The sequence below is a fragment of the Branchiostoma lanceolatum genome, chromosome 8, assembly GCF_035083965.1.
Source record: "Branchiostoma lanceolatum isolate klBraLanc5 chromosome 8, klBraLanc5.hap2, whole genome shotgun sequence".
NCBI classification, from domain to species: domain Eukaryota; kingdom Metazoa; phylum Chordata; class Leptocardii; order Amphioxiformes; family Branchiostomatidae; genus Branchiostoma; species Branchiostoma lanceolatum.
Window position 1 is genome coordinate 14438246 of NC_089729.1, and position 23066 is coordinate 14461311.

Sequence of the window (23066 nt, forward strand, 5' to 3'; positions counted from 1 at the left end):
GCCAACCACCGACAAGGAAAAAACACAGCCTTTTCTATAGCAAGACAGTTAGACTTTGCAGGTTACATGCATGACTGAGCAAAAAAATGCTATAAGTTAACAATCGTACGGCGTATGTAATCACGCTCTTTCTTCAAGCAACGTTCTTCAAACTTCTTTTCAGATAAAAAAAAGAATAAATTATAAGGCTACTGGGACAAATATCTGGAGAAAAGGTATTAATGATTTTACCTGTCTGTTGTTCGAACAGCGTCCCTTGACCACTTGTCGGTTCTGCGGTCGAATCCATGGTACTGGTTTGAGTGGTCGCTGCGCCGTCCGCGTTGCCGCATCCCTGCTCGTCCTCCCCTGACTCACAGTCCGGATTTCCGTCACAGACCAGATGCTCGTATACACAGTACGGGTCTGGAGAGCCCGGCTGGCCACAGTAGACCGTCGGGCAATCAGGTGTCTCTCCGGAATCTTGCGCAAGCGTGTCCCGTGAACTTCTTTCTGCCAAACGGCCTTGCTCGTCTTCTTCGTCCAAACAATTTTCCTCATCTGAACCGTCTTCACAATCATCCTTGCCGTCACATTGCTTCCATGGAGGGAAACAAATGCCACTACTTTCACACTTGAAATGGTAGGGTGAGGGACAGACAAAGCTTGTGCAGTTATCCTCATCTGAACCGTCTTCACAATCATCCTTACCGTCACATTCCTTCAATGGAGGGAAACAAATGCCACTACTTTCACACTTGAGATATTCGGTTGAGGGACACTCAATGCTTCTGCAATTTTCCTCATCTGAACCGTCTCCACAATCATCCTTACTGTCACATTGCTTCCCTGGAGGGAAACAAATGCCACTGCTTTCACACTTGAAATGGTCGGGGTTGTAACAACCTTTGCTTGTGCAGTCTGTCTCATCTGAACCGTCTTCACAATCATCCTTACTGTCACATTGCTTCCCTGGAGGGAGCAAACGCCACTACTTTCACACTTGAAATGGTCGGGGTTGTAACAACCTTTGCTTGTGCAGTCTGTCTCATCTCAGACATCTGAACCGTCTTCACAATCATCCTTACCGTCACATTGCTTCCCTGGAGGGAAACAAACGCCACTACTTTCACACTTGAAATATTCGGGGTTGTAACAACCTTTGCTTGTGCAGTCTGTCTCATCTTAACCGTCTTCACAGAGCTAAGATTGGGGACCCGATTTTGGTCGATTACTCGCGGCCGTGCACGCGCGTGCATTCGGCCACGCCGTACCGACGGTGCACGCGTGCGTGGATCCCGCCACGTATTAGCGGTGGTGCACGCACTGTTTGCTTGTGAGGCAGGAATTAGATCGCGCGTGCACACGACCACTTCCGCCCTTAGTTGCACGCGCGTGGTTAGTGCCATTTACACCGGTGGTGCACGCATTGATTTCCCACGGACAGATCGCGAGAATTCTGCCAAAAAAGAATGCCGTGGTCACGCGTGCACCCAGCCACTTCCGCCCTTGGTTGCGCGCGCGTGGTTAGTGCCATTTACACCGGTGGTGCACGCATTGATTTCCTACGGACAGATCGCGAGAATTATGCCAAAAAAAGAATGCCGTGGTCACGCGTGCACCCAGCCACTTCCGCCCTTGGTTGCGCCTGCGTGGTTAGTGCCATTTACACCGGTGGTGCACGCATTGATTTCCTACGGACAGATCGCGAGAATTCTGCCAAAAAAGAATGCCGTGGTCACGCGTGCACCCAGCCACTTCCGCCCTTGGTTGCGCGCGCGTGGTTAGTGCCATTTACACCGGTGGTGCACGCATTGATTTCCTACGGACAGATCGCGAGAATTATGCCAAAAAAGAATGCCGTGGTCACGCGTGCACCCAGCCACTTCCGCCCTTGGTTGCGCGCGCGTGGTTAGTGCCATTTACACCGGTGGTGCACGCATTGATTTCCTACGGACAGATCGCGAGAATTCTGCCAGAAATGAATGCCGTGGTCACGCGTGCACCCAGCCACTTCCGCCCTTGGTTGCGCGCGCGTGGTTAGTGCCATTTACACCGGTGGTGCACGCATTGATTTCCTACGGACAGATCGCGAAAAATAAGCCAAAAAAGAATGCCGTGGTCACGCGTGCACCCAGCCACTTCCGCCCTTGGTTGCGCGCGCGTGGTTAGTGCCATTTACACCGGTGGTGCACGCATTGATTTCCTACGGACAGATCGCGAGAATTCTGCCAAACTGAAGAATGCCGTGGTCACGCGTGCACCCAGCCACTTCCGCCCTTGGTTGCGCGCGCGTGGTTAGTGCCATTTACACCGGTGGTGCACGCATTGATTTCCTACGGACAGATCGCGAGAATTCTGCCAGAAATGAATGCCGTGGTCACGCGTGGTTCATGCCACACTCAGCCGGCGGTGCACGCATTGATTTCCATAAGGAAAATAACATAACAAAAAAAAAACAGTGCGTCGAAAAGAATCTGCATACCGTACCGTAAACGGCAATGCGTGTAGTAAGTGAGGTAGTTCGTGCCGAAATTGGAGCTCGTAATCCGTAGGAAATGCGCACTCGAAATGCGTGCACCGCCGGTGTAAATGGCCCTAACCTCGCGCGTGCAAGGAAGGCCCGAAGTGACCGTGTGCACGTGCGAGCACGGCACTTGTTTTAGGCAGTATTATCGCGATCTGTCCGTAGGAAATCAATGCGTGCACCACCGGTGTAAATGGCCCTAACCTCGCGCGTGCAAGGAAGGCCCGAAGTGGCCGTGTGCACGTGCGAGCACGGCACTTGTTTTAGGCAGTATTATCGCGATCTGTCCGTAGGAAATCAATGCGTGCACCACCTGTGTAAATGGCCCTAACCTCGCGCGTGCAAGGAAGGCCCGAAGTGGCCGTGTGCACGTGCGAGCACGGCACTTGTTTCAGGCAGTATTATCGCGATCTGTCCGTAGGAAATCAATGCGTGCACCACCGGTGTAAATGGCCCTAACCTCGCGCGTGCAAGGAAGGCCCGAAGTGGCCGTGTGCACGTGCGACCACGCCACTTGTTTTGGGCAGTATTATCGCGATCTGTCCGTAGGAAATCAATGCGTGCACCACCGCTAGAACGTGGCAGGACGAACGTCCGTGCACCGTCGGTACGGCGTGGCCGTATATACGCGCGTGCACCGTCGGTACGGCGTGGCCGTATACACGTGCGTGCACCGTCGGTACGGCGGGGCCGAATGCACGCACGTGCACGGCCGCGAGTAATCGACCAATATCGGGTACACATGCCTTCCTGGAGCATCTGACGGTTAATTCCGGCTTTTTCTGTGCCATGCAGACATCTTTCCGTGTTTGCGGGCTTCACTGTTGTATTTGAAGGTTGGCAGTCCTTGGACGATAGCAAGAACATTCACTTGGATCCTCTGGATTCTTAGGTCGTCGTTCATTTTCGTGGGCATACGTTTTCGTATCGTTGCGAAAAGGTTTGCTGCCTGCGAAGAAAAAAGGATAGAATTCGAAAATTATATGATCGGTCACTTTGGTCGGAAGCCGTGGCATGATTTTGTTGATTTCGTCAAATTGTCAAGCAGGTTGTTAGAGAACCATCAGCCGACCAATGAGGTTTTATCAAGGTACGGGCGTACGGATATCGTACGACGAATGTGACCGGGCTCTAAGTTTTAAAAAAAAAACCATCTTGTTGCCCCATTGGGAGCATTGTTCATCCACCTTCCGTAGATTTGAGGAATGCATAGGTAGAAAAGCAAATCTGGAGATGGAGCTTTTACTCTGTCGCTCGCACCATGCAGCACTTCTGTACTAGTTTTTGAGAGTGAATGCCATGTAATGCTGAACCTATTACTACTATGCTGTGAGAGTTTGGAAAAATTATGGGATAGATATGTAAGTTGTCTTAGTAATGATTTGACTTGCTTGCCCTTGCGATACCCAGAGTTCTCCATTTTTTCCCAGCATGCCAATCTACATTTTCGGGACCCACACGATGCATTTTGGGATTAAATCTCAGAGGTCAATAAAGGATTCTGAGAAGTGTGAAAACGGTGAATATAGAATGTTCGTACCGACGCCTTTAGGTCACGACAGTAGGCGGCATCCACTACGAACTGTGGGTTCCACTGGGACGCTGTCACTGTCAGGTCGGCTTGGCCCTTCTGGTGCCCATGACAGAATCTGCTGACACGATCTTTCAAGTCTTTGAAATAGCGGAGTTCATCGTGGAAGTCAGAGCCCTGCGGGAACAACAAGAGTTCGGAGACCTCATCATTTCTCCATGAAAAATGTATTATGCAAATTAGGCCCTCATTTACATAATCTATATTCAACCATGTTCAGAATATATCTCCATTTTCAATGAAATAATTAACGGTTCAGAAACGCGCTGAATGTGTAATCAGTATCCACCGAGTGTATCTGTCATCCTCTCTGTCTATCACCTTGGCTCCACCCCAGTCTATTATACATACAGTTGTTTCTTGTGATGTGGTATTCCTTTTGCACATATGACATCAAATCATTCTTGCGTGACCGCATATATGACAATACTTTACGTTTGCAAGCAATCGAACACCTAGCTGCAAGGTGGACTCAGTAGTACCAGTCAGTATTGCCCTGAGGAAGGTGACAGACGGCCACCAAAACGTCGGCTTTTGACTTTATATAGATCCTGGTTGTGAATAGATTTAAGAACCTTGATATCCAGTGGTTTTCCAACCTGATGGACATTTCCTTACCTGAGCTGCGATCTTCCTCCACAATGATGTGTTGAACGTGTCATACAGTAAGTACTCCACGGCTTTCCACCGGCGGAGGTTGGCAAGTTCCTCGGCGGTGGGGACGTACCTCTTGTAGGCATAACTTCGGCTGTTCTTCGGCGTGGTGTCGTACAGAACTTCTCGCACCTCCCAGCACATCAGCCGCCTGAGGAGAACGATGGACTCGTCCAGATGTTCCAGCAGCAACACCAGGGTAAAGTCCGCTTCTAGTTCGCTGATGTATCTACGAGCTTGTTTCTTGCAATGATAAAACAATCGAAGAAACGTTTGATAAGCAATTGTACCAACATTGTACTGACAGGCTCGTGTTGGTATAATAGGAAGAAGATAACAGCGTGATAGTCTTTATATCTATCGTTCTTCGTTTTGTATGAACATCAAGAACCTATTGTTCTACGTTTGGTATGAACATCAAGAACATCGCAAGCTGGCATACTCTTGATCGCGTCATAGCACGCGATGCACCAAGATGGCGTTTAGTTTAGCTAACGCTATAGTCAAGTGTCCACCAAGATGGCGTAATCTAGCCTACGACATAGTCAAGTGACCCACCAAGATGGCACACTCTAGTTTACGTCATAGTCAAGTGACCCACCAAGATGGCGCACTCTAGCTTACGTCATAGTCGAGTGACCCACCAAGATGGCGCACTCTAGCTTACGTCATAGTCGAGTGACCCCACCAAGATGGTGCACTCTAGCTTACGTCATAGTCAAGTGACCCACCAAAATGGCGTACTTTTTTACGCCATAATCACGTGACTACATACATACCATATATGGAGTTTGGCATGCAGACCTACCATGTCGTCAGCTGCTTCAGTAGGGTAGCCTAAATCAAACGACTGGTGGTTCCTAGTACCGTCCCAGGTCACGTTACAGAAGTCAAAGTAAGCCTCAGACAGGTGCTTGTACTTCCACGGGTCCTGTAGAAACGTCTGGACAGGGTTCTTAGACTCGATCTTCATCAATTTAGGAAGGTTGTAGTAAACCATGGCGGACTTCAGATGACTGCTGGGCTTCCGTATGATAGCTACATGTGAAACAATTGAAGAGAAATAAGTCATATTTGATGTATGCGTGACCGTACGAAAAATTGGCGTCAATATTGGTTATACGTTAAAAGTGTTTTTGAAATTTCATACCGCTACCACTCTCTTTAGTGATGGCTCGTGTATCCCCCTAAACGGCGACTCCTTTCCAATTAATTAAAGACATTTGTACGTTCGACCAATGGCTAAAGTCACATGTTTGTTAGATCACGTGACCGAATTAGTGGCCATTCAAGCCTGAGGGGCTCTTTGTTGTGTTGGAATACAGTTAACGACAATCTGTCAACCGTCAAAACAGAATAACTTTTTTTCTGCTATCAATGTTCAAAAACAAACACGAATCATCTACTGAAGACCTTGTGTAGTGCAGTACTTGACAAAATTTGTAGTTTTTAATATGGATAAACGCTCCTTACAGATGTAGGCTGTGTTAGCCGGGAACCTGGACCGAAGCCATGTTTTGTTGTACACCATGTGGTTCAGCAGGACGTCATACTGTTCGTCCGGGGTGTGGACATAATCTTCCTCGGCAGGAGGGAAGGGCCAGGCTAGGACCCAGCCTGCAGTTGGACTGAGCACCGCCAGGCTGTGCTGCAGGACATATCTCTGAAAAATGTTCACGGCGGTGCATCCCCCAGTTTTGTGGGTTTTGATGAAGACGAATTTTCTTTTGGGGATGCACTGAGCGCTCGACGTCAATTTCTTTTCCAGCCTGTTGTTGTCTTGAGTATGGGCCAAGCCCCTGTAAAGTGTGGGATGACGTCTCAGTTAGTTTACTTACCTCCTTCTTCTACTCTAGATATAATCGCGTTTCAGTCCCTATCTTTAATGGTTAACAAACCTTCTATGTACAAAGCAAGAGAGTCAATACCTGACCGACATTTCTATGCTATTCATGTTCTTGAATCAAAGAAAAGGACGATTTCCTCAGGCCAAGCAGATACATGTATACGTAGCTTATATGGTATCGTCATGGTTCCTTCCATAAAGAATCTACGTGAGTCAACTCTTGAGGAGATTAAGAACGTCAATAGTTTTTTTATTACTGCTAATTCCCTATCAATACTGACATGGTAATGCTTCGGTCCCAATTGAAAAAAGGGGCCCCGTCGTGCAGTAGACGGGCTGTTTTTGGCACTTTCGGGCGTGACCCCTACGTGGCCCCGTCGGACACCCTGCGGTTCCCGGGCTATTTTTCGGCCCGCCCGGGATCCCGAGTCAATTCAACTCAGGTTTAAATTGATCGCGGGACCCGGTAGCAAATAAATAACTTTATTGCAAGTTCATGCCCGAAGGCTAATTGCAGACAAACAAGTACATGGGAATACATGGGAATCAAAAATAGTTATCTAGACACCGTGAGCTAATCATGAGAGCACCGGGAGGTACCCTCCCGGTTTGAGGCAGTCCACCGGGACAAACTTGTGGCTTCGGGGCCCGGCCCGGACTACACCCCCGACGGCCCCGGCGCCATCGGGACCGAAGTATAAGTCATGTACAGAATTGATCTTTCCCATTAGATGATTCAATTATTAAGTAAGAGGATTAAGATAGCTAGAAAATCACCTACCATTGATGGGCGTCCAACCAACGGCTTTCTTCTACTAGTTTCCGTCTGACATTAGTTTTGACCTAAATTTAAGGCAAACACCTGTTATTTTCAATGAGTAGTATTTTTGATAAAGTTACAACATATATTCAGGAAAGTCCTTGTCTTATACATTCATCTATCATTTTCTACTTATTGAGATTTACAACATTTGTGGCAAGAGTCAACAGAATTTTTGATAACTGAGGTGGGTTCTTTATCGTGCTCAAGGTGTGGCTCAAACATGGGACCTCCAGCTTTACGTCAAATTCGAGAGAACGTCCCTAACCGAAGCTAGGCACTCATTTATAACCGGGTCGAATGAGGAAATATGTGTGAAATGCCCGTTCCAAGGGCATAACCCAGTGACCTGCCAGGGATTCGAACCAAGACTCTTCAGATTTTAAAGTCACAAAGACCCTTCAGAGTCTAAAGTCAACAACGCTAGCCATAAAACCACCTTGCCACCATCGCAGTACAATATGTAGCTTCATTCAGCATTATATCATTGGAGCGATTTCTAAATGTGGTTTGATGAATTGCATACCTCTTGCAGTGTAAGATTTTGAATAAATAAATGAATGTAGTTGATAGTTTAGAAAACTCTATGTACAATCATAATTATTGAAATCAAGTTGAAGAATGACTGAATAGCAAAGTTCATTTCATTCACACCCAAGTGTGTACACGAGCCGACGTTTCGATGACAGATTGTCATTTTCATCAGGGCAATACTGACCGATTCACTGTGCACTGAAGCTAGGTGTTACAGCAAAAATGCAGTCCTAAACGTAAAGTATTGTTACTTTGATAGTTATTGCTGAGCAACAATGGTGAGAGGATGCGGTTACAAATGTAAAGTATTGTTGTATACATCTCTCTCTCTCTCTCTCTCTCTCTCTCTCTCTCTCTCTCTCTCTATATATATATATATATATATATATATATATATATATATATATATTGGCATTGCGCTATTCGAAATAATTCCAAACTTTCCTTTCTTTCTACCTTAAACAATGATTATAAGCAAGAAAATTACTTTTCAAATATGAAGAGCCTTGACGTACGTAGGGCAATCACAAAACTCAGAATTGGCTGTCATGAATTAAGTATAGAAACGGGGAGATTTCAAAAACTTCTTATCGACCAGAGGGTTTGTCCATTTTTGCAGAGGTAGTTGAAGACGACTATTACTTTTTGATTGTATGTCCAAAATATTTTGACATACGTAATTCACTATACTCAATGCTATCGTCGGATTTACCAGGATTTATCTCAATGGACTTGAATAGCAAATTTAAGTACATAATGACATGTGACAACCCATGCATGGTATACGTTGGGAAGTATATCAAGGAAAGCCTAGACGTTAGAAACTCCTCCAATGATTGTAAAAGCACATTGTCATCCCATACAACTACACCATATTGTATAAGATAGACTGATTAGCCTAATAGAATTTACTGTGAATGCCATACTTTGTACCTTGTGCAATTGTTGCGCAATAAATTTATCATATCCCTCTCTCTCTCTAAATATATATCATATTGCCCTGCTGAAGAGTACGACAGACAGTCATCGAAACGTCGGCTCGTGTAAATACTTGGTGGTGATCACGTGAATAAAAAAACAAACTTGCTATCTACTTTCCTTGTGTGTTTGCCTACCTGTAAAAGATACATTAGGAACCCAGATACAGCGACGAAAACAACAGTAACAGGAATCAGTCCACGGAGCTTCATGGATATGGTTCACCCTTGCGATCTGGTTGTCGGAACGAAATCATAAAAACAACTTAATTTTTTTTATTCCTTATGAAGTGCACACATACGTTCTGCTGTGGACTTGGACGCTATAGCTTGAAATTGGACAAATCATTTTTTTTAAACTGGGGTGAGTAAAAAAGAAGTCGATAAGCAATGGCATTTTGTTGTTTGAAACGATTCTCTATAGACATGCATAGGTGTATTGTAATCATGTTAAACCCTCTAGTAACATTATCCAATGAAAGAGAACGTCACGTACCGATACAAACCACGCCCGAACCCTGTTAGTTAAGCAATAATGGTGAGATGATGCGGTTCCAAATGTTAAGTATGTTCAGCCTTATTGTCTAGACTAGGACAAAGATGGCGGACATGCAGCTCAACCGGTTCTGTTGCTTACACACTCGGATCTTATTGCTTACGTCAGAGTAGCCTTTAAGACAACAGGTGTCCGCGAAGGACGAACTGCCGATAACACAGATAGTTCAGTCTGTTTTATAAATGTATATATATCAATGTTGCAAGCAGCACTAACTATGAGCTGCGCTAAGATTATCCAACATTTAGATGCATGTGGTGGTACATGAGAACAATTTAACATTTAGACAAAAGCAACAAGATGCACTCTGAATTTACTACCATTTTTAAGAGGGCCTTTGTACCTCTGTTGTTATTGGAATGTGCAAATGAAGTATTTTCAGTTAGCGAGTATGATTATGGAATATTGAATGTAACGTCATCTTTGTAAACAATTGTTTTGTTCTATTTTCCTATGTTATGTCAAAAAGACCACAGACCTCCTCCCTTGAAATCTTGAAAACGGCCAAGGCCGAAGAGAATTAAATCTTTCCAGGTTAAATAAAGGTTTTAGAACTACAAGTGACAGTATGTTCGTTGTTGTTTCATGTCGTGTTTTTCGTACAAACAAAGCCTCCGGTGTACGTTGGCTTCATCAAAAGTTACCTTGCCAATGGCGCTCTATAGCTTTTTATAACGCGTGGTTACGGGACGATATCTCAGTCGAACGTTGCGAGGGAAATATAATTGCCGGTGGGGAGTATTTAGAGTCAATGGCGGGGGTTGCTGGGTGAGGTTAGTGGCACAGTCGTGTTTTGGGGGTGCTCACTGTTTGCCTTCTCGGGCAATTGTAACGGTGAACCACATTAATTTATTTTGTCGAGTACTGGTTTTAATTGATTTCTATCCAGCTAGGTTTCAATGGCCCCAATCGTCACTTATTTCTCCCTTTTCTGTTCATTTTTTGACGGTGGTTACCACTCAATTAAAAATAATCTTATAGGCGCAAGAATGTATGCATAAAACACTTTATTGCACGTAACAAGTTAACTACAAAAAATATAGACAACAAAGCAAATATGACACGACTTTAACGATAGCTAAGCCTCCGAGCAAAATCAATTGCACATCGTTTGCATCCATGTAACATATTCAACGAGTAAAAATCTTTTGGTATTAAAGTTTCGACTTGCATTTTCATTAATAACATCTATACATATCAAGCTAATACATGTAATAAGTAGAATAATAATCATTGAAGACATTTAAAAAAGTTGATAAAATTCTCTTCCCGCGAGGTACCGACATTGCATTTTTGATTCCAAACAGGCATCGAAACATCAGAACATACGTTACCAAAATAGATACAACCGCTTGTTTTAGAATCTACAAGAGTTAGTTAAAATGTTGATCCAGATCCTAGAGCATAATTCGTTTTCAGTTCTCTGCCATGGTGGTGGTCAGCCAGTCAACCAGCCCGGTGACACGAGCGTAGATGCTCGGCTGATAAGGGTTGGCACATGGAACACCCCGGCTGACCGCCCCGTGTAGTACCCAGGCACCTGTAGTTGGAGATCTGCTCGCAAGGGGGCCACCACTGTCACCCTGGAGACGAGAGGTGTATTTCAGACGAGATTAGGAAAATAATCCTGGGTATGAGATTCAACAAGAATTCCTTTCGAATTAACATAATGCACCAGAGTTGATAACGTTGATATTGCCCACGGTTGACGAAACACTTTTGAGAGACAAAATTGACCGAATTTGTTAGACTTACAGAACACGAATCGATGCCGCCCTGTACTACGTAACCAGCACACATGTCGACACTGATGTCAACTGAGGACCCCCATAGCAGAAGACAGTTGGCATCCGAGACGACGGGTACAACCATCTGCTGGAGGTACCGTGCAGTAGCGCCCCCTAGAATAAAAAATGTAAACAGTCAGCAGTATTCCAAATTGGTAGTAAACACTAACTACCTGTACGTTCTAAACGAGCGGGCGCCATCTTGAATTAAAAATGGTGGACACAAGTGACACTTTATGTAAGTAGTGAAGTCACATTTGAGAACCTTATGTTTTCGGCTTAGATACGTACTTAGATTTAAAAAAAAACTTTTTCCTACCGTAAGATGTGATACCCCACCCGGAGACCGACACCATGGTTCTGGGCGGAAGAACGTCGGAGGACGCCGGTAGACAAGCCGGCATGATGTAATCGTTGAATGTCACCGGAGAAGCCAACTTGACCAGCCCTGAAAAAATATAAAGTACGCGTCAAACATTTGAATTTGTTTTCGGCACTATTTTCGTTTCGTGTTCCGCAAAAAGTTGCCTGACATGAAATGGGATTTAAGTGGGTAAAGATTTAGGAACAAAATCATGACTAACATCGAAAAGTAACTGCAAGAAAAACAGACCAAAAACAACACCTCCCCGTAAATCAGCCTCTTTCATGGACTGGACTGTAATTTTTGTTCTACCACCTATAACCTGTACTTTCTGCCACTACGGCGACCTTTGCGGCTATCTTTCCATTCACTTCCACAGTGACATCCTGCCCGTCTCAACAACTCAGCCGAAGAACAAACTTGAACCCAGGCCAGCGGAGACATAACATACATGGAGATAAAAATAACCGAAAATATGATAAAAGGTTGGATCATACATGTTTGAAAAGGGCTCACCTATATCGTGTGGACTGACAGACCCTCCATAGTTGGGGTGAATAAAGGTTTGCGAGGCAAATCTCGACACCTCTCTGCCATCTGACGAGTAACGGTCATGTTCTCCCAGCGTTACTTCGAGGGTTAGACTAGAAAAATAAGTAAAACGGTTAACATACATGAACGGTCTTAATAATGCATGTATTCCAAAAAATATATATATATCGTCCATTTATAACCATGGTCTGCCTTATTTTCGGTCACAAAGTATATGCACGAATATAAAATGGCAAAGTAAGCAATGGTCTTTCCATACAACGAACAATGCCAATGATATCGAATCTAAATCAATACAGACGAATGAAAAAAACACGAATATGTCTAGAATCCCGGTATTGATATGAAACATCACATGTAAGATTTTCCCGTCAGTTTCAGATATTCGTCATCTACGACCAACGTTTCTTCAGAGCTTGCGTTGGTCTTAAGGAAACTAATATCACGGCGACATCCCCTATAAAAGAAATGGAGACTTAAACTATTGAGAATGACTTAATGTCAGACACAACGTACAGTCACTACTACTATGTGCATATACATACTCTGGTTTAATGCAGTGTGCGGCAGTTACAACCCATTCAGAGTCCACAAGTGTCCCTCCGCACAGATAATAGCTGCCAGAACCCGGAGTACCAACCCAATTTCTAACAAGCACCTGCTCGAGTGAAAGAAATAAAAGAAAAAAAAATGAATAAAGATGTTGTTCAATAGAGTAAAAGCTAATGGCATAAAACGCAACATCCATACGGTGTCATCAAACAAAGGTTACTAACAACAAATGCAATCCGTTCCAAGTGTTCTGAATGCCCATTCTCCGACATTTTGAAATTCTTCACCAATGGCGTGGCGTCAATGACATCAAAACGCAAAGAGACGGACTTATACATTTGACATTTCAACCTCTTATTTTCCAAAGGAAACAGTCGCGATTTTGTTGTTGTGTGTGTTACCGATTTTACCGTGATGTTAATTTCTGTTACCGAAGTCGCATGTCAATCATTTACCAGAAAAATAATGTCAGAAAAGGACCGTACCAGAGACCACTTCATTTCTTACCTGCCATGGCCAGCTTCCTTGTTGAGCGGTGTTTCCCCCGACTATCCTGGTCGGTGCAGGTATTCTAGTGATGGTGGGACTGCCGCATGTTCCAACTGTATAAACAAACGTTTCAAAAAGTCACAAAAAAAATTATATTTACTTTAAGATCTGCGTCATGCATCGTCATTGTCTGAGGTTCAACCGCTTTACCTTTACCAAAGATGAGCGAATTTGATCCAATAATAAGACAACCTCATGCATAAATATGCTTTACTTAGATTGTCGTGCGTATTAAAGAAGAGTCTAATTGTACAATAGCTGAATCAGTCAGTATGTTACAGTGTATGTTGAAGACAAATCTTGTTTGCATGTCTTACATGGGTCAACTTCCGTAATAGTTGCAGTGAAGCCCATGTCGTTTCTTCGGCCATTGCTCTTGAAGACTACAGTCATCTGGTTGGACGTTGTCCTCATTCCTCTTCCGTCTTGAGATTTACAGAACGCCTCTGAATATAAGAGCAAAAACATTGTATAAACTGAGTGTTCAAAAGCTTCACATGGGCTGAACACCAAATAGACTTCAATGTGTGCCATGTTGGTGATGATTTTCTAGATCCAAGATGGCGACCGATCGATCAAAACGCAAAAGAAAACCAATTCCAACAGAGTATGAGTGCTTCGCTATTCAAATACATGCACAAGTACACTCGTCAAGTTTTGGTAGGTGAAAAGAACTATACCGAATATTTCGAACATAACTATGCAAGCCAGCAATGCCCAAAATGTGTTCATTTGCATAATTGTCACGTAAGTGAAAACACTTTGATAACCTACCAATCAGCTCGGTGCTTCCCTCTCCCCCGTCGAAGACCGCCACGAAGTCGCCACATCGCACACGGAACGTCGGGAAAGTGATGAACAATATCTTTGCAGCTGACGTCGTCACGTGCCAGACACACAGCTTGTCGGGCGGGTACGGCGAAGGGTAGGACGGAGAGGTGATGGTCAAATCTCCGGACATGGTGTCCAAGCTCCCGCCGCAGTCGCCATCTGTTTTAAGGTTTATTGGAAGAAAATAGTAAAGCGAACATGCTGTGGTAGGTCTGTGTACAATCATCGAAGGCACATTACTAAAGTACTGACGAAAACCAGGGTTCTCGAAAAAAAGTAAAAAGTTCTGATTTCAACTTTTCACGAGAAAGCATCGGATACGGCAATGTACAGCGGCTTTTCATTGAAGTCATGATTATAATCATTTGAATCTCCCAACGGCCACCTTGGTGATCATTGGTTGGTAAGTAGATTACAACAGCAGCATATGTACAGACGTACACGGATTTCCAACATGGCGCAAATGACGCCATATGAAAAGCCGGTATAAGACGTACAAAAGATGTGCCTTATCTTACAAATATTATCTCAACGAAATGCATATACTTCATTTAATTTAGAATGAAGAGTTCTGGAATAACGATGATAAAATGTCATAGTAAATTAAAATTTCATACCTGATTGGTCTACACCTGGCGCTTGTTGTTGTGACGCAGAGAGCGTGGCGTGTAACAAGAGGGTTACAGCCACAACGTACACCGCCTGGCGACACATGTTCGAAATTCCCTGCGTGTTAGGAACAAATGCGTTAACAGAGTAGACATGTCGACACTATTAATCTTTTGAAGAAGAGACGGATATTAATTGCCATCTACCTCCGCCAAAACATAGAAATGCGAGCACAAAATGCGATAATGTTGACGGAGATGCTGATTGGTCGAGACGCTAATTGCCATGCTATCATTGGTCGAACCGCTGATTATGTTGGACAGTTGGGATCAGTCTAATGGCAAGTTACCGGTACAGAGTCATGGGCTTATTTATACAAGTACATACCTTGTTCTTTTCCTTGAAAACTATGTTCTCAAAAGGTGTCTTGCCGAAGATTGAAGTCCGATGTTTTAGATGTATCACGGTACGGGCGACTGCCTGGAGCTTTGCCGGCAAACCTCGGAACTTCAGGGATAGAGTCAAGGTAGACACACGCGGTCCCTCGCAGGAAGTCTAATGTTTGACGAGCACGACTGAACCTGTCATATTTATACTGCTTACATGAATATCTAATTAGATGTCCGGCTGTGCCTTCTATTTTTAGCATCAACAGGTGTATGACGTAATTCTGAGGGACGTACCAGAAACAACGATGGGGCACTGAGGGAGTAAACATTGGATGAACAATAAAGATACGGACTCAACTTTGGTGAGAGGCTTTTGACAGGAACATATACGGCGTTGCTGAAAAACAAAACACTGACCAAAATAATAAATGCACGGACATTTGACACCCCTCCTGTAGATCATCATTGGTCCGCCCCTACATTGCTGCAGGTGCTACAAAGCACTAATCAACAACTGGATACATTTCGTGCTTTAATCTGTTAACCTATGAGTAAAAGAATAAACATATTTAGAGGCAAAATTTCACTAGGTATCGTCAAATTCGCTATTTGCAGCCAATAGTTTTCCGGTGTGGCTACATTATTTGCTGCTTATCAAGGCACCGATTAGTTTTGTTATGTTATCGCTTAAATTTGATTTCATGTGTTTCAACTTTTTAAACAAATAGATCATGTCAAACTTCAAGCCAATAATGTGTTGCGTTTCGCGTATCAATGCTTGGTGTAAGAAACGACGAAGGTGATTGGACGGCAGGAAGTGGGCGGAACCTTGGGCTAACGGTCGACTAAAACAGCTGATCAGTCTGGCTGCCAGAAAGGTGTCACGCACAAAAAGGAGGTATCGTAATATTTTTGAATCTTGATTTGACAAAATTGTATGATTTTTTTTACTTAATTCATCAAGGTACTAGATCACATATTTCATGTGTGTGTCAGTGTGTCAGTGTGTGTGTGTGTGTGTGTGTTTGCGCGCTTGTGTGTGTGTGTGTGTTTGCGCGCTTGTGTGTGTGTGTGTGTGTGTGTGTGTGTGTGTGTGTGTGTGTGTGTGTGTGTGTGTGTGTGTGTGTGTGTGTGTGTGTGTGTGTGTGTGTGTGTGTGTGTGTGTGTGTGTGTGTGTGTGTGTGTGTGTGAACAGCATAACTCGAGAAGTTCTTTTCTGGCTATTTATTAAATGTTTGCGTGCACATGACGATCTCCCCCGTCAAACTTTGCGCGAGAAACATTCAAACATTGAGTTAAGTTGCGACCCAGCTACTTATACTTGTATTCGATTCGGGGAAAATCTATACATACAACTTAATTACTAGAATTATAATCATTCTTTAATTCAGAGCATTTTATGAGGCTTGAAATTTAAATTAAAAAAAACTCCAAATTCTAGTCATTCCTACTCATAGTAAGTTTCAATAACACTATACCATTACATATTGACATTAAAGGAGTAAAGATGCGATGTCTTTGTGTGGTGAGAACTGATAGAAACTTCAAGCCCTAATAGACTGATACTGACTGTTTATTACATTTAGCGGTTCGACCAATGCAATGAGAGCCATGACTGTATGTCCGTCAAATATTTGCATTTTTATGTTTTAATTTTGTATTTCTACGTTTTGACGGAGGTGGGCGGGGCTATGGTATCTACAGTATTTTACACTAGGCGCGTGAAACTTTAGTTAGATCACCATGTAGCTTATTTTTGTGCCGCTTTTGAGCACTTTTGATAAGAAATCTGCACGCAAATGTGGTAAACAGTGGTATTAAATGTCAATTTCATAAAGATTGCAGCAAACTAGAATATTTCCAGTTTTCAAGCCTCATAAAATGCTCTGGGTGCCTTTAAAGGAATTTTTAAACGTTCATAGAATTCTCTTCCTACGAGGTACCAATATTACGGTATTTTTTTTCAAAACCAGGCTATGCAAGTTTATTAAACTGGCATCTAAACATCAGAACATTACCATTAAGCCCCTATCTCACTGTACCTGTGGCACGTTGGTGACCTCGCTGTGTCCTAAATTGGATTTGAGTTACCGTTGACTTTATAATGGGAATTTCATGCAAAATGTACACGTATTACTAAAAAAAAACGCACAAAGCGTAAAAAGATTCGTTTTCATTAATTGTCAAATCGCAGCGAGGTCGCCAACGTGTCGCAGGTCCAGTGAGATTGGGGCTTTACCAAAATAGCTACATCCACTTTTTCAAGGGGGTAGGCGTTGCCGTACCGAAACAACTTCTACCCTGATAGTTCAGTCTAAAGATGATGTCGTTGCACAGTACTAAGTGAATTCTTTTAAACTAGGCTGTTTATTTCCCGTCCGTCCTTTTTTCACCTTTTGCATAATTTTTTGAAGTGATTAATACCATGAAATAAAGCTATAAGTTAAAATGTATACATAAAAACACTTTATTGCACGGAACAGAAAAAAATACAAGGAATATAGACAAGGAAGCAAATCTGACACGAATTCAGCAATATCTAAGAGTCTCCGAGCAAAATCAATTTGCACATCGTTTGCCTTCTTGTAAGCATTTCACAAGTATTAAACTTTTGATAGTAAAATTACGACTTCTAATAATGCTCTTATTGGAAAAACATATGCATTCAAGTTCATGTAATAAGTAGAATCTTCATTATTGAAGGCATTTTAAAATTTTCATAAAATAGCTCTTCCCGCGAGGCACCGACATTGCACATATGAGTCCAACCAGGCTATGTGTCAAACTGACATCGAAACATCAGAACATACCTTACCAAAAAGTCTACAAGAAAAAGCGAGCTAAGATATTGATATACTAAATCCTAGAGCATCATTCGTTTTCAGTTCTGTGCCATGGTGGTGGTCAGCCAGTCAACCAGCCCTGTGACGCGAGCGTAGATAGTGACAAAAAAAGGGTTGGCACATGGAACACCCCGGCTGACGGCCCCGTGCACCACCCAGGCACCTGTAGTTGGAGATCTGCTCACAAGGGGGCCTCCACTGTCACCCTGGGGACGAGAGGGTATGTCAGACGACATGAGAATACAAAATCTTGGGAACGAGATTCAAAGAGAAAAAATGGTTTCGACCTAATCATTGGTAATATTACATCGGAATTGTTAAATTTACTTGCACTGACGGGAAAAAAATAAGAACAAAATTAACTATGAATGATTATACGTTGTACGCTTACAGAACACGAATCGATGCCACCCTGTCTGATGTAACCGGCGCACAGGTCGACGCTGACATCCACCGTGGACCCCCATACCAGCCGACAGTTGGCATCAGAGACGATGGGCACAACCATCTGCTGGAGGTACCGTGCAGTGGCGCCCCCTAGTGACAGGATATTTAAGTAAGAAGAATGTAACAGTCAGCAGCACTGACAATTAGCAGCTGAAAAAAACAACAACTAAACCCTATATGTTCTAGATGAGCGGCCACCATCTTGAATCCAACATGGCGGAAATTATTAATACATAAGTTGTGACGTCACGCATAAACGCTTTATATCATTCGTTACAATGTTCTTTCCGTTTGTATTTAAGTAATATTTCTTACCGTAAGACGTGATGCCCCACCCGGAGACCGATACCATGGTTCTGGGCGGAAGAACGTCGGAGGACGCCGGTAGACAAGCCGGCATGATGTAATCATTGAACGTCACCGGTGACGCCAACTTGATCAGACCTGTGAATAAACAAACACACATTTTTCTTGAGTTGGTGCCTGACATCAAATTGCACTAAATTTGGTGGTGAATTTTAATCTTATAAGTATCTAGATCACGGTCAAAATGCTAAAACTTGGAGAGAAAAAACTAGGTGAAACTAGCTAGAAAAAACACCCATCCCGTCAAAATGGTCACTCCCAACATGGCGGCACCCGTACTTGCCAGCAAAAATAAAATAGGTTTTGTTATCACAAACCTGTAAGTAAAACAAAATGCAGTACGAAGCGTGACAAATCTTCAAGTTGCGTTGTGTTTCGAAACGTCTCACCTATATCGTGTTGACCGTTTGGGGACGAACCATAGTTGGGGTGAACAAAGGTTTGCGAGGCAAATCTTGACACCTCTCTGCCATCTGACGAGTAACGGTCATGTTCTCCTAGCGTTACTTCGAGGGTAAGACTGCAAAACAAGTCAAATCGACATTAAACGTATGAAGAACTGAATAGAACGTCCATTGTAAAGCTCAATGTTCCGTGGTCCATCCGATTTTTGTTCTAGTTCGACCACAAAGCTTGTAGTATGATCAAGTTGCGCAAGGAATTTCAATATAAAGTAACTAAGAATTACGTATATATATACTAACAGCGTCGAAGCTACAAGCAAGACAGCACAACGATTTAATAAATAATGCCACATTACGGAGGTGCATCATGAAAAATAAACACGTATCCAAAACTATCGATAGTTTTATACTTGAACTGCGACGTCCCCTATACCAAAAGCCGCCAGACTTTCCTGTATCAAGTCATGATCAGGCACAACCGTGTACATACCCTGGATTAATGCAGTGCCCGGCCGTTACCACCCATTCCGAGTCCACAAGTGTCCCTCCGCACAGATAGTAGCTGCCAGAGCCCGGAGTACCGACCCAATTTCTAACAACCACCTAATCGAGTGAAAAGAAATATGTTCAAAAGAGTCAAAGCTAATGTAACGGCCTGGTGCCATCAAGCAAAGTCTCCACGGAGGTAAATCCTAAGCAACTATTTAAGATCTTTCTTGTTTAGCAACAATGTAAATATGTCCTCAATTATTTCCAAGAAATTTGAATGCTAGTTATCCGCAATTTTAAAAGTTACCAATAGGTGAGCGTTTATCACATCCAAAGGCTTGGAAACGTTTTTACAAATTTGACATTCAGTAAGCAACAGCGGTCGTCAATGCTTTTTTAATGTTCCGACAAACGCAATCCGTTCCAAGTGTTCTGAATTCTCGATGTCCGCCATTTTGAAATTCGTCACCAATGGCGTGCCGTACTCGTTAATAACATCTAAACGGCAAGAGACGTGTATCTATAAGTTCGACATACAGTAAACAACCTAGTAGTTGAGTTGTCATTGCTACTTTCATCAATACCAAATTGCAACTCCTTCTTGTATAAAGAAAACCGTTGCTATTAGTTGGTTATGGATGTTACATAATTTTATGGTGAGATAAATTTATGTTACCGAATTTGATCGCATGTCAATCCCTTACCAGAAAAATAACAGAACACAGAAAGAGACTAGAGAATTTTTTTTCTTACCTGCCAAGGCCAGCTTCCTTGTTGAGCGGTGTTTCCCCCGACTATTCTGGTCGGTGCAGGTATTCTAGTGATGGTGGGACTGCCACAGGTTCCATCTGAATACACAAACGTTTTAAAATCACAAACACGTACTATGTACTAACTCAAGATGATCGAAACTATTTCTATATTCATCCAATCCACCTACCATTTAAAACACGAGGCTTTCTATCTTCCACTGCTTCCAAAGATGTCGAACCCCGCCTCAGTAACGTAGAAATAGAACCTTATCATAGACTAGCATTGTAGTGTAATCTTCACTGTCTTACTCACTTATTTCATGTTTGTACAACATTGATTATTGTTCAATTGCAATTGGCCTACGGGCACGAATTAACAATAAACTTTATCATTTATGATTAGGTATTTCCGGCTTAAATACACAGTTCGTGTAGTCCTTTGACACTTTTGTGTGTAAGGAAAAGTTGAAACGTACGGTACGTAAAAGAGTTGAAATTATCATAGAGTGTAACATTTTTTTCTTACATGGGTCAACTTCCGTAATAGTTGCAGTAAATCCCATCATGTTTTCTCTTCTATTGCTCTTGAAGACTACAGTCATCTGGTTGGACGTCGTCCTTAAGCCTCTTCCATCTCTAGTGCTACAGAAAGACTCTAGACAGAAGAAAAAAAAATTAAACGTTTCATATGTTATAGTTATACCAAATAGACTTGATGCGCGCCATGTTGGTGGTGTGTCTGGATCCAGGACGGACTAGTCGTTCGAAGTGTAGAAAATGGTTAAACAAAGCATAGGATAAATTTGAAGCAAATGTAGAGTATATTGCATGAACGTTCCTCTCATAAGTACAGACACAAATTTTATCCAGCCAACATGGCGGATGGTAATTTGCATAATGGTCACGTGAGTGCAAACACCTTGGAAACCTACCAATCAGCTCGGTGCTTCCCTCTCCCCCGTCGAAGACCGCCACGAAGTCGCCACAGCGCACACGGAACGTCGGGAAAGTGATGAACACTATCTTTGCAGCTGACGTCGTCACGTGCCAGACACACAGCTTGCTGGGCGGGTACGGCGAAGGGTAGGACGGAGAGGTGATGGTCAAATCTCCGGACATGGTGTCCAGGCTCCCGCCGCAGTCACCATCTGTTTTTTTTACACATTTTTCATAGAAAAAAAATGAATGGCGTAGCAGCTAAACAATAGCCTCCTGTGCAGGCTTCCTATAACGGCGGCATATATATTGGGGCTACACAACTCCCTCGGCTACACAACTCCCTTGCCGGCATTAGAGACCCCCCCCCCCCAATATATATGCCGCCGTTATAGGAAGCCTGCACAGGAGGCTAGCTAAACAACATGTAAAGATTGAGATGAAAATAAGATGAAAATGCGGTACAAACAGTATGTTCAATCGTCGGAAGCTTCGAAGATACCAAGGACATATATTCTATATACATGTATAATGTCCTTTAAGATAAATTTCCGACAGTAGTCACCAAGACACAAGCAAATTGATAAATGGATACATGTAGTACTGTACTTGTTTCTGTTTTCTGTCTTCTTTTCAAACAAGACCACATATATAGTTACAGGACTGGACAATGGAAAGTTTTCCCTACATTTACATAATTCATCAGTAATCAATTATTTTTAAATCAAGGGTTTAAAAATGACAGTTTACCTGACTGGTCTACACCTGGCGCTTGGTGCTGTGACGCAGAGAGCGTGACGTGTAACAGGAGGGTTACAGCGACAACGTACACCGCCTGGCGACACATGTTCCCTATGTGTTTGGAACAAAAACAGAGTAGACATCTTATGAAGAATCGACCGATTCCACATAGCCCCACATACACCTCCGTCAAAACGTAGAAATGCGAACACAAAAATGCAATAATGTTTGACGGACATGCTCATTGGACGAGCCGCTAATTGCCAGCATGCCATCATTGGTTGAACTGTTAACTGTGATGGACACTCAGGTTTCCCAAGTTACCAGTACAGAATCATTTATGCGAGCGTATACCTTCTTCTTTTTCCTTGACAATGTTCAAAAGATCCGTTGCGAAGTCTTGCGTTTCAGATAAATCGCTGTACGGACGTTTAGCTGAAGTTCCGCCGGTAAACCTCGGTACTACTGGGATAGACACCACATGCAACGCGGCCCCTTGCAGAAAGGCTAATGTTTGACACGCACGTCAGAACCTGTGGTATTTATACTACTAACATGAATATCTAATTAGGCGTCCGTCTGTGCCTTCTATTTTTAGCAACAACAGGTGTATGATGTAATACAGAGGGATGTACCAGATTCAACGAACGACCACTGCGTGAATAAACATTGATTGAAGAATAAAGATACGGACTTAACTTTAGCCCGAAACGGTTGACAGAAATTATGCAACATTGCTGAAAACTAATGCTGACCAAGAAAATGAATGCACAGACATTTTACACCCCTCCTGTAGATCATCATTGGTTCGTCCCTTATAACTGCTGGTGCCAAAATCACTAATCAACAATTGAAACAATTTCATGCTTTAGTCCTGTTACATATGGGTAGCAGAATGAACATATTTTGAGGCAAAATTTGACTGGAAATCACCAGATTCGCTATTCGCAACCAACATTTTTTTTTCGTTA

The 23066-nt window shown here is 43.1% G+C and overlaps 3 protein-coding genes across 3 annotated transcripts; all 3 read right to left on the reverse strand.

The window, feature by feature from the left end:
• Positions 1–3269: 3269 nt before the first annotated feature.
• On the reverse strand, positions 3270–9559 carry LOC136440651 (galactosylceramide sulfotransferase-like). The gene is made up of 8 exons (XM_066436742.1): positions 9425–9559; positions 9067–9163; positions 7379–7440; positions 6225–6550; positions 5560–5789; positions 4716–4994; positions 4047–4214; positions 3270–3455 (listed from the first exon to the last, which is right to left on the reverse strand). The coding sequence occupies exons 2-8, from the start codon at positions 9139–9141 to the stop codon at positions 3273–3275; spliced, it is 1323 nt and encodes a 440-aa protein (XP_066292839.1). The 5' UTR covers positions 9142–9163; positions 9425–9559; the 3' UTR covers positions 3270–3272.
• Positions 9560–10476: 917 nt separating this feature from the next.
• LOC136439943 (chymotrypsin B-like) lies at positions 10477–14867 on the reverse strand. Its single transcript, XM_066435628.1, has 9 exons — positions 14737–14867; positions 14063–14278; positions 13606–13734; positions 13247–13341; positions 12733–12845; positions 12152–12279; positions 11591–11719; positions 11240–11385; positions 10477–11067 (listed from the first exon to the last, which is right to left on the reverse strand). Exons 1-9 carry the CDS (start codon positions 14831–14833, stop codon positions 10900–10902), a joined length of 1221 nt encoding a protein of 406 aa, XP_066291725.1. The 5' UTR covers positions 14834–14867; the 3' UTR covers positions 10477–10899.
• A 2701-nt stretch (positions 14868–17568) lies between these two features.
• Positions 17569–22622, reverse strand: LOC136439942 (chymotrypsin B-like). Its single transcript, XM_066435627.1, has 10 exons — positions 22450–22622; positions 22105–22206; positions 21351–21566; positions 20945–21073; positions 20420–20514; positions 19668–19780; positions 19163–19293; positions 18723–18851; positions 18352–18497; positions 17569–18166 (listed from the first exon to the last, which is right to left on the reverse strand). Exons 2-10 carry the CDS (start codon positions 22199–22201, stop codon positions 17999–18001), a joined length of 1224 nt encoding a protein of 407 aa, XP_066291724.1. The 5' UTR covers positions 22202–22206; positions 22450–22622; the 3' UTR covers positions 17569–17998.
• Between the last annotated feature and the right edge of the window lie 444 nt (positions 22623–23066).